Below are 17,874 nucleotides of genomic sequence, written 5' to 3' on the forward strand. Positions count from 1 at the left end.
AGACTGAGAAGGTATCTCATCAATACATATAAATATCTCAAAAGCAGGTGCCAAGAGGACGGTGCCAGGCTCTTTTCAGTGGCACCCAGTGACAGGACAAGGAGCAATGGCCATAAACTAAAACACAAGAAATCTCACTTCAACCAGAGGAAGAACTGCTTTATGTTGAGGGTGTAAGAGCACTGGAACAGGCTGCCCCCGAAGATTATGGAGTCTCCCTCTCTGGAGACATTCCAAAGCCACATGGACACATTCCCGTGTAAGGTGCTCCAGGTGACCCTGCCTTGGCAGGGGGGTTGGACTGGATGATCTCCAGAGGTCCCTTCCAATCATAACGATTGTGTTATTCTTAACCTGCTGGGTGAAAGAAACCGTTCGGCCTAGGTTGCCTTAGGAGGGGTCTTATTTGCGTTTGCGTTATGTTATTTCCCAGGGCCCAGCGTTGATGGACCCACGGCTGACCAATCCCACCCCCGAGGAATCCCAGCCCTTCGGGCCCATCCCCCGGCTCGCGCCGGGCCGGAAGTGAGGGCAGGCGGGGAGGGGGCGGGGCCGCGCGGCGCCCCACGGGCCTCAGCCGCCGCCATTTTGTTGGCGCCGGGCGCTGCTGGCGGGGCGGGAAGGGTCGGGAGTTGTTCGTCGGCTCCTCCTTCGTCGAGGCTGAGAGGCGGAGACTGAGCGCGGCCCGGCCGGGACGGGACGGGACGGCAGGGCCCAACGCGGCGCAGCGATGTCGGCATTCTCGGAGGCGGCGCTGGAGCGGAAGCTGTCGGAGCTGAGCAACTCGCAGCAGAGCGTGCAGACCCTGAGCCTGTGGCTCATCCACCACCGCAAGCACTCGGCGCTCATCGTCAGCGTGTGGGAGCGGGAGCTGCGCAAAGGTGAGGCCGGGGCCGGGCGGGACCCGCCGGAGGCGCCCCGGGGCGGCGGGCCCGGGGAGGCGGCGGAGGCGGCGGTCCCCGCTCCGGAGTGTGGCTGCCCAGGGGAGGGAGGATGGCGGCGGGGCCGCTCTGCCTGCGGAGCCGGGGAGGCAGGCGGGGAGAGAGGGAGGATAGGCCTCAGCGCCTGGGGAGAGCGGAACTGTTGGGGCCAGCGTTAAACGTCCGGGCTCCGGTGCTCGATGACCGTGGGCTGGCAGGTGCTTCTCCTCCCCTCGCTCCTCTCTCTTCCCTCCTATGCTTCCTTCTCCCCTTAACGAGATGCCTCTGAGGAGGCTGCCCTTTGTGTTTTATCTTCCCCCCCCCTTTTTTTTTTTTTTTTTTTTTTTTTTTGTGAAGGAGAAAGGAAAGTGGGAAACGGGAAGGAATCCGGCGAGCCAGGAGTTTAAAGCTTTTTGTTGGTAGTATTAATTACAGCTCTTTCAAGACGGATCCTTTTTAGGCATTCTTTTTCATCGTCTGTAGTGATGGTTAGCTGTAATACTATTTGAATTCCTTATCCACTCAGGTTTTCTTGCCAGAAACTGTTCTTGAAGGGCAGATGAGGATGGGAATACACTGAGGGAAGAGCAGTGTACTGTGTCCAAAGTAGTTTTTACTTCCTGGTTTTGCCAGATGGTTAATACCAATGTTATCATAATAAAAACATGAGTTTCTTAAGCTGTGTTCAGTGTGCAGACTTAAATGCTAATGTGGCTTCCCGTTTAACAGGAAAGAACTTGCAGCTATAGGCAGTGGTTCAGGGAGTGAAAGGCATGGCATATGAAGGTTTATTTGACCTGACTGGAAAATAACTTGATCTTAAGTTGGTTCTTTTAAGAAAAAGAAAACTCACTTGCTAGAACTCTGCTTTGCTCTAGGAAATGATGCTGTTTTCCAGTAGCTTCCTTTGGACCCTCACTAATATGTGGATCTTTAATGGGAAAAATAGAAGACTCAATCTTTCAGATTGAGAGGAAAAACAGCACTAAGCCATTACAGGATTTACGAAAGAGGAAGGAACCACTGAGTTTTGTGTAATATGACTACTGTGGTTTTGTTTAAAGTACTCTTTTTGTGGGAAATGTTATCTTTTGAACTTTGAGGCATGAGTTGAATTATTTTTTATATTGACTGAAGAAAGACCGACTTGGAGGCATATTCCATCTTAGGAAATAAACACCTTTTCACTCTGAGCTAGTTGCAAGCTTGCTTTTTTGTTCCAGGAGAAAATTAATGGGTCTCCCATCTGTCTGAAACATTTCACCTTTCTGGGCCTTGTAATCAGACAATGTGAATGCTTGGGGTTTTGAATGATACCAGAGAAGCATCTTAATTGAAATAGAGACAGAGTTTTAGTTGCTCATCTCAATTAACATGCACAATACTAGTTCATAGTAATCTATGATATTAATGTCAGTTCTTAACTTCAGTTTTCCTGTTGTGCTGGTTGACTAACTGGAGAAATGAGATCTTTGAAACCTGGGCTACATGTCTGAAAGTGGCATTGAGAGGCAAGGATAACAACCTTCTTTTGAGCTTTTGGTGAGAATAGCTGCCATAATTGGGTTTGTTTTGTTTGTTGACGTTGTCATCCAGCTTTTGCTGCTTCAAAGTAAGATTTTTCTGTGACCTCTCTTTGGATGTCAGCCTCCAAGGGTCTGTGGAAAGCATGTGAAACTCTACCTGTGGTAGGAGTAAGTTAGTTGCTTTCAAGGTCCTGACCCTTTTCTTCTGGGCTTTTAGGTCTATGTGAAGTGTTTAATATTGGAAAATAGGAAGTTTCATTTGAAGCTGGCGTAGTTAATATACACAGGATGTATCTTAATTTTCCATCTCATATAATACCCGAGCTTCGTGAATGTTAGCTTGCATTTACCTGACTCTAACTTCTGGCTAATTGCAGCACAAAATTGTGAGATGGTGCCTAATCCCCAAAGGTGGGTGTAGTGATCTAAGCAGACAGCATGGGAAAGATGAGAGGAAAACCGGTGTCGTGTGGTGAAGCAAGTGCATGAAACACCACAAAGTAGAATATTGGCAATGAGGCTGTAACTAGAATTCAAGTTTAAGGCTCCTGACTTGCTTGTCATCCAAGCCATAGAAACATGATTTCTCTTGTACCTGAGAGGAAAATTACCTCTATTTGGGGAATATGGATACAAAAATTATTGTCATTGTCAGCTGCTATTGCTAGCCAGTAGTATCCTGAAACCTTCCCTTTCTAGATTTTATTTCCTTTCATTTTATCACCTTTTTTATTGTCACTCCTGTCTCCAGACCTTCCTGCCAGCCTACTGCCTTTCAGGAACATTGTATAACTACTTGGGTTGAACACAGTACAATGATACTATGTTTTTTTTCTGGATGCTTTCAGTTTTGGTAAAAGATCTCCAGCTTCAGATGAGCATGCATGAGCCTTTCTGAACATGTCTCTAGTTGTTCGTAAAGACAAGTGCGAAGATCAGAGCTCTTTTTCCTAAATGTTTGGTTCTGATTCTTTTATTTTTAAAATAGTCGTTTTCTTTATATTGGAGTAGAGGTGAAAAGAAGCTTTTCAAGTCTTCATATAATTTATGCAGCATGAAATGTTAGTGCCTTTCTGTTTACTTGGGTTAATTGGCAGTGGTCAGGTTCCATATTCTGGCATCTCTACGGATCATCAGTTCAATACACCTTCGTGTACAGGTTTTCTTGAAAAGTGTGTACTGAGGAAAATGATCCTGCATCAGCTAGATTTCAGATGTATGAAATGTATTGCTCAAAGTTAAATAGCTAATTACTTGGTAGTCACAAGCTTATTCAGTATTTAAGTAGTTAAGTAGTACTAAGTAATTAATTTGTGATGTGATTACATCAGTCATTTTAAAAAGGCAACAGGTGGGCCCATTTGAACTACGTAATTTTGTGTTTCCAAAAAGGGAATGACTTACGTCGTTTCTTTTTAAACAGAGTGGTGGCATAACAGATACAAATTTGTTGTGTAAGCCTGCAGTCACTGAATGGCTGCTGGGAAACCCCTTAGGAAACTCCTTTGAATAGGCTCCTCTGAGATGGAGTCTGTTGAGAATTATTTTTTGTTATTTGCAAGTCAGGTATGTTCTCTTGCATACATTTCTTACTCCCTGCTTTCAGGATGCTCTGCAACTGTAGAGGTTTGGTACTTGTTGGTTTTGTTTTGAAATGAAAAGTTTCAGTTCTGCAATTCAAAGCATCTGCCTTCAAGGGTGAACAGTAACTGCTTGTTCAGTAGGCTCAATGTGCAATTTGCTGTACTTGGTTATAATATGTTCTTTTTCAAAGAAAAAAAACCCCAAATTGCTTAAAGTTTGTAATATGGAACTTGTTATTTTGAGTTCCAGTTAGTTGTCCATAATAATCTTTTCCTATCGTCTCATTTTCTGTTAGCTTTTCCAGGCCCAGCTCTGCCACTTGTTAAGTATTTATTTCTTAGTGGTATTTTAGTAACCACAGAAGCACAGAATATTCTGAGTTGGAGGGGACCCACAAGGATCATCGTGTCCAAGTCTTGGCTCTGCACAGGACATTGTCGTGTTGTATCTTTAAACCTAATTTCAGATTCAGGTATCTGTTTCCTCAGAGGCTGATGGGTCATCTCATTGATAAGTCAGTAACAGAAACTGATGGTGATCATCCCCCATCCCTCTTAATCACTTGACCTCTTGTTTTGGCTGTCATCTGTCACCTCACCCGTGTCACACTGATCATTGGCTTCCCCGTGCAGCTTATCTAGGTCAGTAGAGCCATTTTGTGTTGCCTTTAAGACAGCCACAGTTGTGTAGGTACATTTGGGCTGCTACAGGGGGATGTATTTGTAGTGCTAGACTCTGCCAGTTCACCTGCTGTTCCAGTTTATTATGTTTTTTGTTTTGTGGTGTTGGAGTCGTTCAGTGGTATAAGAAGCTCCTTTTTTTGCTTGTTTATGGATCATCTGCAGCTTCTGCTGCTGGGACATATGCTGGTGCTTGGGTCCTCATCCAGTATAGCTGTTGGCATTGATGCAGTATGTTTTTCTGAGGCTGCTGGCTGTTGTGGCAGCTGCTGAAATTTGGAAGATTTTAGTAAGTAAATTGAGAAGGCATAGCAACACTGAAAGCAGATTTGAAAGTTGTAGTACATCTGAATTACTCTTACATTTAGCTGCTTTGGAGCACAACTACATCCAAAAGTGCTTGCAGTATAGTGCCTTGCAGATGGGAAGTGGATCACAGGAAACAAGTTCCTGGTTTAAAGCAATTATTTTCTGTACCATGTGGTGTGGTTTTTTTCTGCCAGGAGAAGGAATCTTTCTCTTCTGGTGATTGTAAGATTATTTTACTTAATGGTGGTATAGTGTCATTGGCCAGTGTGAGAGAATAAATAGATTTTGGTTTCTTTTACTTAAAAGAAGCAAAACGATGGCTTTCTAATTTCACTGGTTATGCCTGCATGAATCTTCTCATCTATGCCAAAAGGTTTGGAGAGCAACAAACAGGCAAAACTTGGGGTGAATGGGCATTGGGTCAAGTTAGGGAAACTTATTTGCTGTGTACGTGATTTACAAAATGATCTGCAATCAGGAGCAATAGAGTGGCAATATGAGAGCCTTTCATTTAAAATAGTTACACTGGAATTGTGTAGTCCAAACCTGTATGTCGCCTGTACCTGCCTGTCTTTCACCATTCTGGTTTGGAATACTTAAGCGTATGGTCTTTTTCCTATCCTGAAACTGTTGCTGCTGTCGATTCATATCCATCTCGGCATTTTACCAGCCAGGGGGGCAATGAAAGGAATTGGTTTGTTTCATATGTTCAGGTAATTCAAGATGCACTAAGTGCAGTGGGAAGCTTCTGCAGAGTAATTATGTTGGAATGGTTTCCTTGGTCTGTGACCAGCTTTCTGGCATTCCCGTGGTAATTTGATGCTGATGGCCTTTTCCCCAACAGTGACTGTGTGCAGTGTTCCCTTTGTTACTAGTCTCCAAACTCAGAGTCAAAATACTTAGACCCTCAAACCGTGAACACATTCAGAGGGGAATGGGCACTCCCTTTTCCCTCTTTCAAAAGAAAACGCAACAATTATCAGACCTTGGTAAAATTCACCAGGTGACTGTGCAAGGTTGAACACTAGTTTAACCTTTTCGTAGAAGAAGGTTAATGAGGTTAAGTGCTTGTTCTACAACATGCCTTTTATGGATTATGTTATCTTTGAATTGTCCTTTCTGGTGGCAGCCCCTCTCAAGTGGCTTTTTAGACTAATATTTCCAAAGATGCTCTGCTTAATCAGCTTGCATAAAAACCCATGTTAGCTCTCTGCAGTGTGAAGGATCAGTGGTCTTGCACTCAAGTTTCAGTGCTGCTTGACTTAACAATGTTTGGTCTTGTAATAAAAAGCTTGAAAGCTTGTCAGGTATTCACAGAGATGTCATGAGCTCCTCTTGCAAAAGTGTGAAGCATGCTGTGAGACAGAAAATGTCCCAGAGATTTTGGGAGAAGTGCTGCTGCTCATATACTCCATGTATGTAGACTAAAGTAATTCAAATGAAACTGAGCCAAGTCTTTATTTGAATGCATACTAGAGAATTTTAGTATGCTAATGAAATGTTTAGTGCTGATAACTGTTGTGGGATTTTAACATACTGATCCTTATTGTCTCAAATGCTCATTGTCTCCCTTTTGTTAGGTGGTATTTTCTTTCAAGGTCTGCTGACAGGGCAGAGCTGGCCTGTAGAAGGTTACAGCTTGATGTAAAGTTTTCAGATGGCTCAGTCAGTCTACACACTTGTAGTGGGATGTAAGTGAAATCTCTTATGCTTGTGTGTTTTTCTGTAGTTTCTTCCAGTATATCTAAGATAGGCTCTAGGGAAGAGGTGTAAACCAGCATGAAACTAATGGGCATGTTTCTAGCAATCTTCACAGGAGCTCAATTTCAAATGCAGGAGGTAAACCTGGAGAAGACAAATACAGGCGATTATTTCTGACTTTGATTTCCAGGGCTAACCTTGGTGAAAATGACTGGTTTATTGCCTTTCAGGGTAAAATACTGGTTTCTTGCACTAAAGTGGTGGCTTATCAGTGTTAAGAGTTCTCTGAGTATTATGGACAAAAGCATATAATGTCAGGGCATCTGTACTGAACTGCTAAAGAGCCAGGCATACCCATGCAGGGCTAACAAGAATGCGTTCCGGAGAAGGATGGATTGCCAAAAACTGAGGCTTGATAATGTAGTCTCCCTGCAGATATCTCAGTATGCTAATCGCTGGTGAAATATCATTGTTATCTGAAGAATATTCATTGCCATTTAAACATGTCAGATACATTTTTGGGACAGACATAGTTTCATTTGCAAGGTGCCAGTCCCACATCATCTCATTGTGGCTGCTTTAAGAGTAATCCGCTTTATGCGGCTCTTTTACCAACCAGCACTGTTGACATGTTAAAATATTTCAGAATCCAGTGCTTCAGGGAGCTGCTTTGGTGGCTAAATGGTGAATCTGACTGCAAAAAGCAGAGGAGTTACGTGAACACTGCACAGATCTTCTGAAAAGATGACTCGATCCAACACGGATGATTTCTTGACAGTTTTGTGTTTGCAGACGGTACTTTTGGTGTACCAGAGATGCTGTGGGTTGGCTGCTTCTAACGCTGTACATTCTGGCAGTGTTTGCCTTTCAGATCCTTCTTCAAGCTAAGTTCTTACAGGTTTTTTTCCCTTCATTTTCTTCTGACAGTAAGAATGCTTTTGCTAATACCTTGCCATGTGTTGAGGACCTTCAGAAATCGTCTGTTTGATCCATTTTGCTATTCTGAGGTTTATCAATGCCCAGGGCTGGAAAGTTAGTGTCACTGCTACTGAAGAGAGATGTTTTAAACATAGTTCTTTTTCCAGAACAGATTTATTTGGTCCTGAATTTAATTTTGTGTTTCAGGAATCACTGGTTAATTTACAGTCATGCTAGCAACAGAATGTTTTCAGCTTAGCCTCAGTTGCCAGAGGTTACGTTGCACTTCAGTCTCACGTGTGAGGCAGAGTATGTAAGTCTTGAAGATTTGTGAAGGGAAGGGGAACACTTCTCAAGACTAGACATAATTTTTACCTTTGGAATTTTGTGCAGCATACTCTTACAGCAAAAGGAATTAAATTTTAATTCACAATTTTCCTTGTGAACGTAGGGGTAGAATATTAGTTGACTTTCCAGCCAAAGCTGCAGATGGCTTAAATAGTGGGTTTAGAATTTTTGTTCATTCTTCATAGCTTTGTTGATGTTGAATTGAAGTAGGAAGCTGAAAAGGTAATATTAGGGGAAATAAGCCTGAAAGTGACTTTCTGGAGTTTAGGATGCTTTTACCAAATATGATGCATCAGTCTTTTACTATAGTGAATAGACAAAGTCTGAGCTTTGTGAGAATCAGCATGACCTGACTTCATGGCACTGTATCCACCTTCTGTTTTTGCCAGCCCAATTGATTCGGCTGTTTATTGGAAAGAAGGAAGTTGGGGTCTCACAAATGAGTTACATCACTGAGGATTAAAACATGAGGGGTTTTTTTCCTGTGAAATGGGTGGACAGGAGCCTATCCTGCATGCAGTTCCAGAGGATATGGGATGGGGAACAGCCTGCTTCATTAGATTTTGACTTCTAATTCTGGGCTTATTTAATAAATGGGGGAGGGGGCAGGGTCATCTTTGGTAAACGGTAGTTACTTTTTGATATGCCTATGAGACAACTTGTTTTTTCTGAGATTCTCTCTTTGAATAATTCAAAACTTGCTAGGTGTCAAAACTCTGATACATGAAACATAGGTAGGAGATGTACTGTTTTATCATCAGTCAGGTTTTAATATAGAAATTGAGCAGCACAAGTTTATAAAACCTACATTTTAGATTAGCCAGATTTTGACCCAAATAGAGTAATTTCCTGGGTGCTTGCATGTAGTGGCTTCACTGTTTGGAGCAGACTCTTTGTAGAGTCTATCTTGTGTCCAGCACTTCCAAGCTAGGTTTTTTTTGCTAGTCTTTAGTTTGCCTTGATTGTAAGAGAAGTGCATTTTTACATTTAAGAGAGGGTTTTTTCCCCAGTCAATCCAGAACTCCCAACTTGTTAGATGTGTCTCTTCAAGAGGATGGAAAGAATTCAGTACTTCAAGGAGAAATCCTTCAGAGGAGTCTTTCAGTAGTGCAAAATTTGTTCTCAAAAGCATTTCCCTAGAGAAAGCATCTTAATATTGAATTTTCCCTTTATGTGTGAGGGTGGTGGTTCTACATTTTTGAGAGGATGGAGTAGAAAGTAACAAAATCAAATCATGTTTGCTTGCACAAATTATAAGAAATTCTGTATTGTCTTTACCACAGCGCTGCTTTCTTTGAGAGGGCAGAAAAAACTTGTCTTTAAAGAGAAGCCTCTTTTTAGGGTGTACATACTGAGATTATGTGGTGGTAGTGATATTCTGGTGTTAATCAAGGGTAGAAGTGTTACAAGAACAGTTTCAGTTCCAAGAAACTTGTAGACTAACGAAGATTAGATGGAGCGTGATTGTAAATGAATGAAAATGGCCAGGTAGGAGCACTTAGAAAACATGGAATAGATTTTGAGAAGCAACTTGTAAATTGGAAGCTTGTAATCTATTGCACATTAAGAGAGATGGGATAAGATGTTTAAGATGCTTGGAGAAGAGATACACCGCATGAGCTTGACAGTGGTTTTTGGAAGTGTTTTTGTGATATTACAGCTGCTGGCACATGAGTGTTTTAACAGTGAGGAAGGGGTGTATCACAGTGAAAGAGGGAGACTGACTAGGGGCTGACTGTTCAGTTTGCTTAAATGTGAGAATGAGGAGTGGTTACGTACGACTGAGTGAAATTCAGGCTGAAAAGGAGGAGGTTCTTCACATGAGTGATTGTGGATCTGTGAAGTGCCTTGTCAGAAGACTTCATGAGTGTAAGAAATTTATGCAGGCTTAAAAAAAAGCTGAAGTACTTGGAAGAAATCCATGAAGGCCACCAAACAGGAACCATATAAGGCTCAGGAAAACACCTGGAAATAGTTTGGGGATGAAGAACACTTTGGAATATCTGGGGGTTTTTTCTTTTTGTTTTTTGAGATAGTGCTAAATGGAAGTTGTGTCATACTATGTAGGAAGAAGAACTTGAACAAAGAGAACAGAAGGGAGAGAAAACCTAATGGGTGACCAAAGTCTTTCCACATGAAAATACTGAAAATGTGAAATGGTGCAAGCAGTAATGAAAATGGGTGATTAGTTTCAGGGTGGGGGAGGTGTGGGGGGTGGGTGTTTGTATTCAGTATAAACCTGGATACATAGATATTAGTTAAAGGAAATAAAATTTCTAATTATTCTTTATTTTTCTTTTTATTAGCAAAACCAAATAGGAAGCTGACGTTCCTGTACTTGGCCAATGATGTCATACAGAACAGCAAAAGGAAAGGACCAGAATTTACAAAAGACTTTGCTCCAGTAATAGTGGAGGCTTTCAAGCATGTTTCAAGGTACAGTAAACTTGTACATGCAGTATCCTTCACCATACTGTATTTGAGGGGTGTTTAGAGAAGTCATCAGTTGATCTCTTCTGGCCCAGCTAGTCTTCATGTGCTATTTCTGTATTTGAAGCCTTGTTAGTTTAATTTATGCAGTGTTCTTTTGATCTTGGATAGTCTTAACACTGTTGGATGAAGTTTGATAGTAAATTCATCAGCATTCAGTCCCTTTTTGCCTTGGAAAGCTGTTAGCTATTCCTGCAATTAAGACTTTCTTACTGTCTGTGTTTATGTGCTACACCAGTTTGACATTTTTCATTACTGGGTGTTGCATGATTTGTTTTTCCCCAGCAGCCACTAATCTCATTGCATGAGGAAGCTGGAGTCTTGATACAGGATTATTTTCACAATGATACACAGCTGTTGAAGCAACATAAACCTATTTGTAGTGTTTGCAGATTTATGGGTTGAGAAGAAAACAGAGTTGGGTGTTGGCCTTTTTTTTTTTTTTTTCTCATTTGCTTGCTAGGACACCTTGAACTGGTCTTTGCTTTCTTTAAAATGTGGATTTGTTATTTTCTGAGATAATTTGACTTCTGGTGCTTGGATATTGCTACAGTCTGTGAAGGTCTTCCAGTGAAAAATATCATGTGGCAGTGCTATACTTCTACCTAGTGCTGATATTTGCTTCTTTTCCTTGTAACAGTGAGTCTGATGAGAGTTGTAAGAAGCACCTTGGTCGAGTGCTATCTATCTGGGAAGAAAGGTCTGTTTATGAAAATGATGTATTAGAACAACTTAGGCAAGCTTTGTGTAAGTATTTTGTGAGTGTATGAAGTTTCAGGCTCATTTGAAATAATATTACCCTGACTGCTGTGTTTGTTTTCATTTAGATGGAGACAGAAAGGTGAGGAAGCGCACATATGACCAGATAAAAGTTGATGAAAATAACTGTTCACCTCGAAGTTCTCCCACTGATCCTCCTCAGGTAAAACCATGTGTATAAAATTCTGTATTTACGTATGGCTTCATATAGAATTTTTCAGTAATTCTTGTTTTTGAATGGTCTCTGTTGTTCTTTTTAGTGAGGTACTGTTTCTGGGCAGGGGTGGCTGCACCTGAAGCTTTTCATAGTTCTTCAGTGGGGTATGCTGTAACTTTAGGTATTTGGCAGTAAATCCAGTGTATGAACTGTATGTCTAGCTTTGTTCATGTCAGGATTTCAGCAGTAGTTCCTATGATGTATTGAATTCTTCTTTCGGTAATAGTGAGTAACACATGTACTAGAATAAGGTTGTTATGGATTTATCAAGAAAATATTTCTCAATCTTTCAGTCATGATGGCTGTGAAAAATTCTTGTGTACCTTGCACTGTTATGGCTTTTCTAATTCTTGTGGGTTTTTTGTTATAGTATTGCCCTATCTCAAAAGGTTTTTTGTTGTAGCAGAGAATGACTGTTCTCCAGTCATCACAGTTTAGTATGTTTCTCTGTAGCAGATATCTGGGCTTCTGTGAACATCAGCCCCACTTTCAGAAGAAGTGCACTAATAACAGTCTTTTGCAATAGTGAAGCAAAACAACAAGAAAAATAATTTCAAAAAATGTATAATAAAATGAAAGGTGCTGTAAGATAATCACTACTGTCAAGAAGAAAAAAAGATTTATAAGTATTCCTATACCAGGAATTTAAATGAAAAAGCTCCTGTAGAAAGGTGACCTTTAAAACAATGTTGTGCTGAGAATTAAACGTTACGTTTTGTTTTGATTCTAAAAGCTGATACTGTAAATGCTGTTAAAATTACCATCCAATCAATTCTAATAAGCTTGTTGTAAAATACTTCTGTTTTGTTCTAGGATCTGTTTATTTAAACTAGTTCTCAATCTTGCATGCTTTTTTCAGACCACAGATCTCATTAGAGCATTACAAGAACTAGAAAACGCTGCCTCTGGGGATGCAGCAGTTCACCAGAGAATAGCTTCCTTGCCTATAGAGGTCCAGGATGTGTCCCTGTTAGACAGAATAACAGGTGAGGGTTGGGGCCTGGTAACCGAAATGCTGTTCTAAGAATATAATGGTACGTAATGAAATCATGCTTTACTTGTTTTTCTCTGCTTGCTTTTTAGATAAGGAATCTGGAGAGCAACTTTCCAAAATGGTAGATGATGCATGTATGTTACTGGCGGATTACAATGGCAGGTTGGCAGCTGAAATAGATGATAGAAAACAGCTAACTCGAATGTTATCAGACTTTCTCCGATGTCAAAAAGAGTTCCTTGCAGAGAAAGAACATAAGCTGGAAGTGCGTAATGTTTTGTTTTAGTCCCTTCTTCACTAAAGCTTGTTCTTGCAAATGTTTTTAGTTAGCCTAAACAACTTTTCTCTCCAAAGATAAATATTTAATTGCCACTGTTACGTCTTTGCTTCCAGCACATTATTAACACATTGTTTGATTCTACTGTTCTAAACCTACTAAACCAGCTCTTTCTGTTTTTTTAGCTATTCAGTCTTTGTTATATGTACAGACTTAGTTTTAGTGGTGCAGATAGAAAGTCTTATCCTTAGTCTTACAAACGTAATTCTTTATAGTGTAATTTTTTTTCCATGCTCTTTTCATTCATTGTTGTAAGTCTTAGTTATGTATTTGCTAAAGGATAAGAATTTAATTCCTGGTTTCAGCACAACTTTTTAACGTGACTCAAGTATCCATTAAACCCAGTAAAATGTAGTTGTAGCTTCTACGGCTTGTCACGCAGCTGGTTATCAGCATTAGCACCAGCAGGACCAAACAGAAAAGAAGGATGCAGAGTGAGCAGCTCATTATGAGCAAATGATCCTTTAAGTTATTCTGTTCTTTGCTGTTACCAGACATCTTTTTTCCTTTCCTACTATTTATTACTGTAAAGCCTCCATTTGAACATTCCACATATTTAGAATATGTCCATAATTTCATGTCAGTTGCTTCCCATTGCTAACGTGGGTATTACAGTAATGGAATTGAAGCTGCAACATTTTGCAAGAGGAGATATCTGAACAATCATGGTGCCCTGTAACTGCAGCATATGCATATATGGTCCCGAAATTAATTACTCTTCAGGTTTCGTCATATACGCCTTTCAAGAACATTTTCTTTCTCTAGTGGTTTCTTTATCTTTTGATAACTTCATAACTTGAGTTCCGATTTTGTGGTGCCTTTGTTCAGGAAAATGCTGTTCACAATGTATTTGAAGTCGTCACTCAGATCATTTGTATCACTCCTAGCCTACTCTTACTTCCTGACTTACTTCCTTTCCTCTATGCCTCACAGAAAAGCAATTGATGAAGGTTCTTCCTGTCAACCTTACTGTGTTTATCCTGTGGGAAGAATATCAACCAACTTCATGTAAGATAGATGCTATGCATGGTAGTGCTGATTGCAATAGCAACTGACCCAACTGCATAATGGAACCTGGAAGATTAAAGAACAGGAAGCCTTAAGCTTTTCATCACAAGCCCTGCCTTCCCTCTGTGTGTGTAATGGGTTTGAAGGACAAGTTCCCACAGTTTCAGTGAAGGGCTGGTTGTCTGTATGACTAGTTTTTGTAGCTCATTACCAGCAGTTATACCCTGTTTAGTTAGAGTAGACTACTGGGATAGTGGATTGCTCAAAAGGCAGTGACTTAGTCCTTCAGACAGATTTAGACTTCTGTAAAACAAGTGAGTTCAACTTAAAAGAAATTAAAAATGGTAGTGCAGCTGTGAGCAGATTCCACCCTTGTTGGTTGTTTTCAACAAATATAAACCAGTGTAATTTCCCAGTATTACGACATTAGAGAATGCATAATTCTGAGAGAAAGCAATTGCATATTACTGGGCTGTTACGGTCCTTCAGATGGTTTCTTGGCTGAATTATTTAAACTGCTAAAGAATTTAAATCTAATACAACACAGTTCCATTTTTGGACTAGTTTGAGGTCTTTCTTTAAAAAGTAGGAGACAGTCTTCAGTATCTGTAGCAGTCTGTTCTAAACAGGTGAAATCCTAGAATGCCGGAGTGCACCGTAAGAATGTTTTTTGGCTGATTAGTGTGGCATAAATACAAGTTCCTAATAAAGAACTACGAGCCAGGATGGTGTCAACCCAGTTACTGATAAAGACCTATGAGCCAAGAGATTTTAAAGAACAAGAACCTTAAAATGTAGTTTCTGAATTAGTGTTGAGTAAATTGACTTCATGCTCACTACCAATAGTGCTTTTTGGTTTGGGAAGTGGAGGCTGATAAACATTGTGAAGTTTTGAAATGTAAGATTAGGATGTCTTAGTGATATTGTCTGTAGGGCTTGCTGACTTAGCGTATGTAGGATTTTTTTTTTGGTGATTAAGAAATGGAGATGAAGCAAAGACTCTGTTTTTACAGATTTGGGAAATTCCATGGCTCAAATTGAACCTTGCTTCCTGGCTTCTCATTTGAAATAGCACTAGGAGAGGGCCTGTCACCTAGTTCTTTGAGAATGTATTTCCCTCAACTGTCTGTCCCTTGCTGCTCAAGTTTCATTTCTGGTGAAATTAATTTGTTCTAGACAAGCTTGTTTCTTGTGTTAGACTTCTGGCTGTTGACACTTTCCTGAATGTAACTTGGTCTCTCAGTTGTAACAGAAAGTCTTTATTTCTTCCTGAATTAGTATCACCCATCTGGGAGTATAATGCTGAGATCCTAGCTTACTGATTTCTTACCATACCAAACAGGTATAGTAAGGAACAAATGGATGTATTCTTAGTTGAATCTAGAAATGTTACCTGCTGTTAACCTGGTTTAACAATTAGAATTGTAATTACTAAAGAGTTACCAGTAGCTTTCAGCTTAAGATAGAACCTTTAGACCTAAATTTGCAGATCTTTTATCTTCTAAAGATAATTTACTGGTAAGTAATTTTAAATAACAATCTTTCCATGAATAATTTTTTATGAATAAGAGTCTCTCTATTAGTTACTTCTGAAACAGAAGTGCATGATTCCCATCAAAAGCAAGGTAATGTATGTGCTAAATCTTGACAGGAAATTTTGATAACAGGTAAATAATGTCATGTCTGCATCAAAAGCTAACTACTGCTTAGTAGGTGACTTTCCTAAGTATGTTTGGGGTAAGTAGTGTCATCTTTAACTCTTCAGTTGTTTTCTTTAACATCTGTCTAGCTTCTGTTGCAGGTGGTGGACATGGACCTATCTTCTAATGATGTCAGCATCCATTAGTACACACATCCTGCTAAAAATAAATTTAAGAATCAAAATCTTGTATTGTCTGTTGTTTTTGAAAACTTGAAGAGGAGGAATTCTGTAACTACTCATACCAAACCTCTGCTATTTTCATCTATATTCTCACAAACGTTGCTGAGTTTATGCCTGAGATGGATCAGTATTTATTCAGTGTCATTCCTTTTTCTTGAAGACTAAAATTTTCACATGGTTGTTCCTAAAACTTTCACATTCTTTCAGTGAAATAATTCAGAATTCCCAATGCGAAGTTTGGGAGTTGCTTGCATTGAAGCTGCTATTTCCAAAAGGAGAAAGCTGTGAAAACAAGACTTTTTCAGACTTCTTTTTAAATTACACTGTTGGGTTTACATGATCAGGAATGAGAAGTGATGAATGTAGGACTTGTCCTTCACAAGCACAATAAAAAAACTTCCACTTTATTATAAAGTAACAGAGAAGGTGTGCTTTATAATTGCACTTAGGCCCCTTTAGAATCCCCCTCAAATTTACGATCGTGCTCAGGAGTGTTTTCTGTTCACTTTTGGTAGTTTTAAAGTAGTGTAAATATTTAAGATTCAGTGTACTGTGGCTCCAGCTAGGCTTTCTAGCTAGATTGGATTCTGTCTATTAGAGGAAATGGAAACTTTTGCAGAAATATTTTGTGGAACACTTTTTTTCTGAAGCCCTGGAGGACTGATACCATTCCTATTTTCTATTACTATGATTGACTTTTCCCCTCTTTGCTTCTGTGTTGTATCTCCCTGCCTTGTCTCCTAGTTTTTCAGCAGAAATATTGGTTGGTCTCTTGGTCTCACTGACGGATAAAAAGAGATACTTGTGTTATACAGGAACAAGGACTTGGGTGTACATAAATTGATACCCAGATGGTTTATGTCCTTTTGATAAGACTGTCCTGTTATTCTAGAATTAATATGGCCTTAAAAATGACATGAACAAGAGAAGAACTTGATGTACTGTTCTCTCATGTTTCTTTGCTTTTTGCCTCTCCCTGCCCCAGACTCATGGATTATAAAGTAAATAGTCTCTTACTAAATTTCAAATAAAGGGTTTGATAGTTGGAAATCTTACATGACTCATGAACGGTAGGTGTGAGTAGGGGATCACAAGACACCCTCTCACCTTTATTTTGACCTTTTGGAAAGATGTAGTATTGCTACACTTAGCATGTAGTGGACATACAGTTTCTTGCACACTCTCATCACCTTACCACTTTAAATTTGGGAATATCTTGTCACTAGGTCCAAAATTTTATGAAGGAAGTGCTACTCTGGGAAGCCTGCTCTGATTTAGCAGCTTGTATTTAGTTAAAGCACTTAATGTTGCTGTCTTGCATTTCTGATTTTCTACAGCTCTAGAAGCAGTATTCATGTTCTTATGCTCACACATCTGGTTTTAATTGTGGTTTCTTAGCATGTTGAGAGAATATTTTATGTTCAATGCACTTTTATTTCATGACTGAGCTTTTATGGCTCCATATAGCTTGACTTGTCTTCCTAAAGGTTTTAATTTTGTCTTGGGATTTTACAGATAAACAGCAAGCAGTTAGCCTTGACTTCAGCTCTGGATTTGAAAGACTTTTTTTTTTCTCCTGCTCAGTTCACACTTAATGGTTTCAAATGCAGACAGAAATGTTAAGCAAACAGTTTAGGGGTAGCAGTGGTATAACAGGCCTCTTATCCTTAAGTTTTGTTTTGCAATACCAGACTGGATTGGTACTATTGTCTACTGTTGCCCTTCACCATGGCCTTCATGTTATCACAGACTGTAGTGCTTTTCGTGCTGGTTTTTTTTTTTCTTTATACCCCCTTACTCTTCTCTAGTATGTTTGTATGTCAGGTGTTTTTGTTTAGTGACAGATTACTTAGGGTAATATATTCCATTATGCTTTGTACTTTTCAAGTCCAGCTAATTGGGATTAATTTTTTCATAACCTTGAAGTTGAGCATCTAAATTATTTTACTGAGCTTTGGTTGAAGATTGATTTGTAGGATGAGCCCTACACTGCCTTTTGTTATGGGGTGGAGTTTGCAGCACTGTAGGTGATCTACAACTCCGTAAATGTGGCAACAGTGCAGTAACTCAGTCTGGAATTGGAGCTGAGCAGGTAACAGTGCAATGATTACAGAAATGGTAGCTGGGAGGTATCAGGAAGTGGTCAGGAAGGTTCATCCAAACTCCCTAGGACTGTTTTGCTTATTTGAGATCTGATACAT

General features: G+C 39.9%; 1 protein-coding gene across 3 annotated transcripts in view; it reads left to right on the forward strand.

Annotated features, from left to right (window-relative positions):
• Positions 1 to 639: 639 nt before the first annotated feature.
• The window catches only part of RPRD1A (regulation of nuclear pre-mRNA domain containing 1A), a 44,034-nt gene continuing 26,799 nt past the window's right edge, over positions 640 to 17,874 (forward strand). The window contains exons 1-8 of one of the 3 annotated variants that reach the window (XR_014226542.1): positions 640 to 881; positions 10,293 to 10,422; positions 11,117 to 11,223; positions 11,304 to 11,398; positions 12,312 to 12,438; positions 12,536 to 12,711; positions 13,717 to 13,791; positions 15,593 to 15,667. Coding sequence is in view for 2 of the 3 variants with exons in the window: in XM_082284312.1 (XP_082140438.1) it covers positions 731 to 881; positions 10,293 to 10,422; positions 11,117 to 11,223; positions 11,304 to 11,398; positions 12,312 to 12,438; positions 12,536 to 12,711; positions 13,717 to 13,728 (798 nt within the window). In the remaining variant the exon portion in view is untranslated. The other 2 variants (XM_082284312.1, XM_082284311.1) reach the window with 2 other exon arrangements.

This window comes from Coloeus monedula, assembly GCF_965178545.1.
Source record: "Coloeus monedula genome assembly, chromosome: 1".
NCBI lineage: Eukaryota > Metazoa > Chordata > Aves > Passeriformes > Corvidae > Coloeus > Coloeus monedula.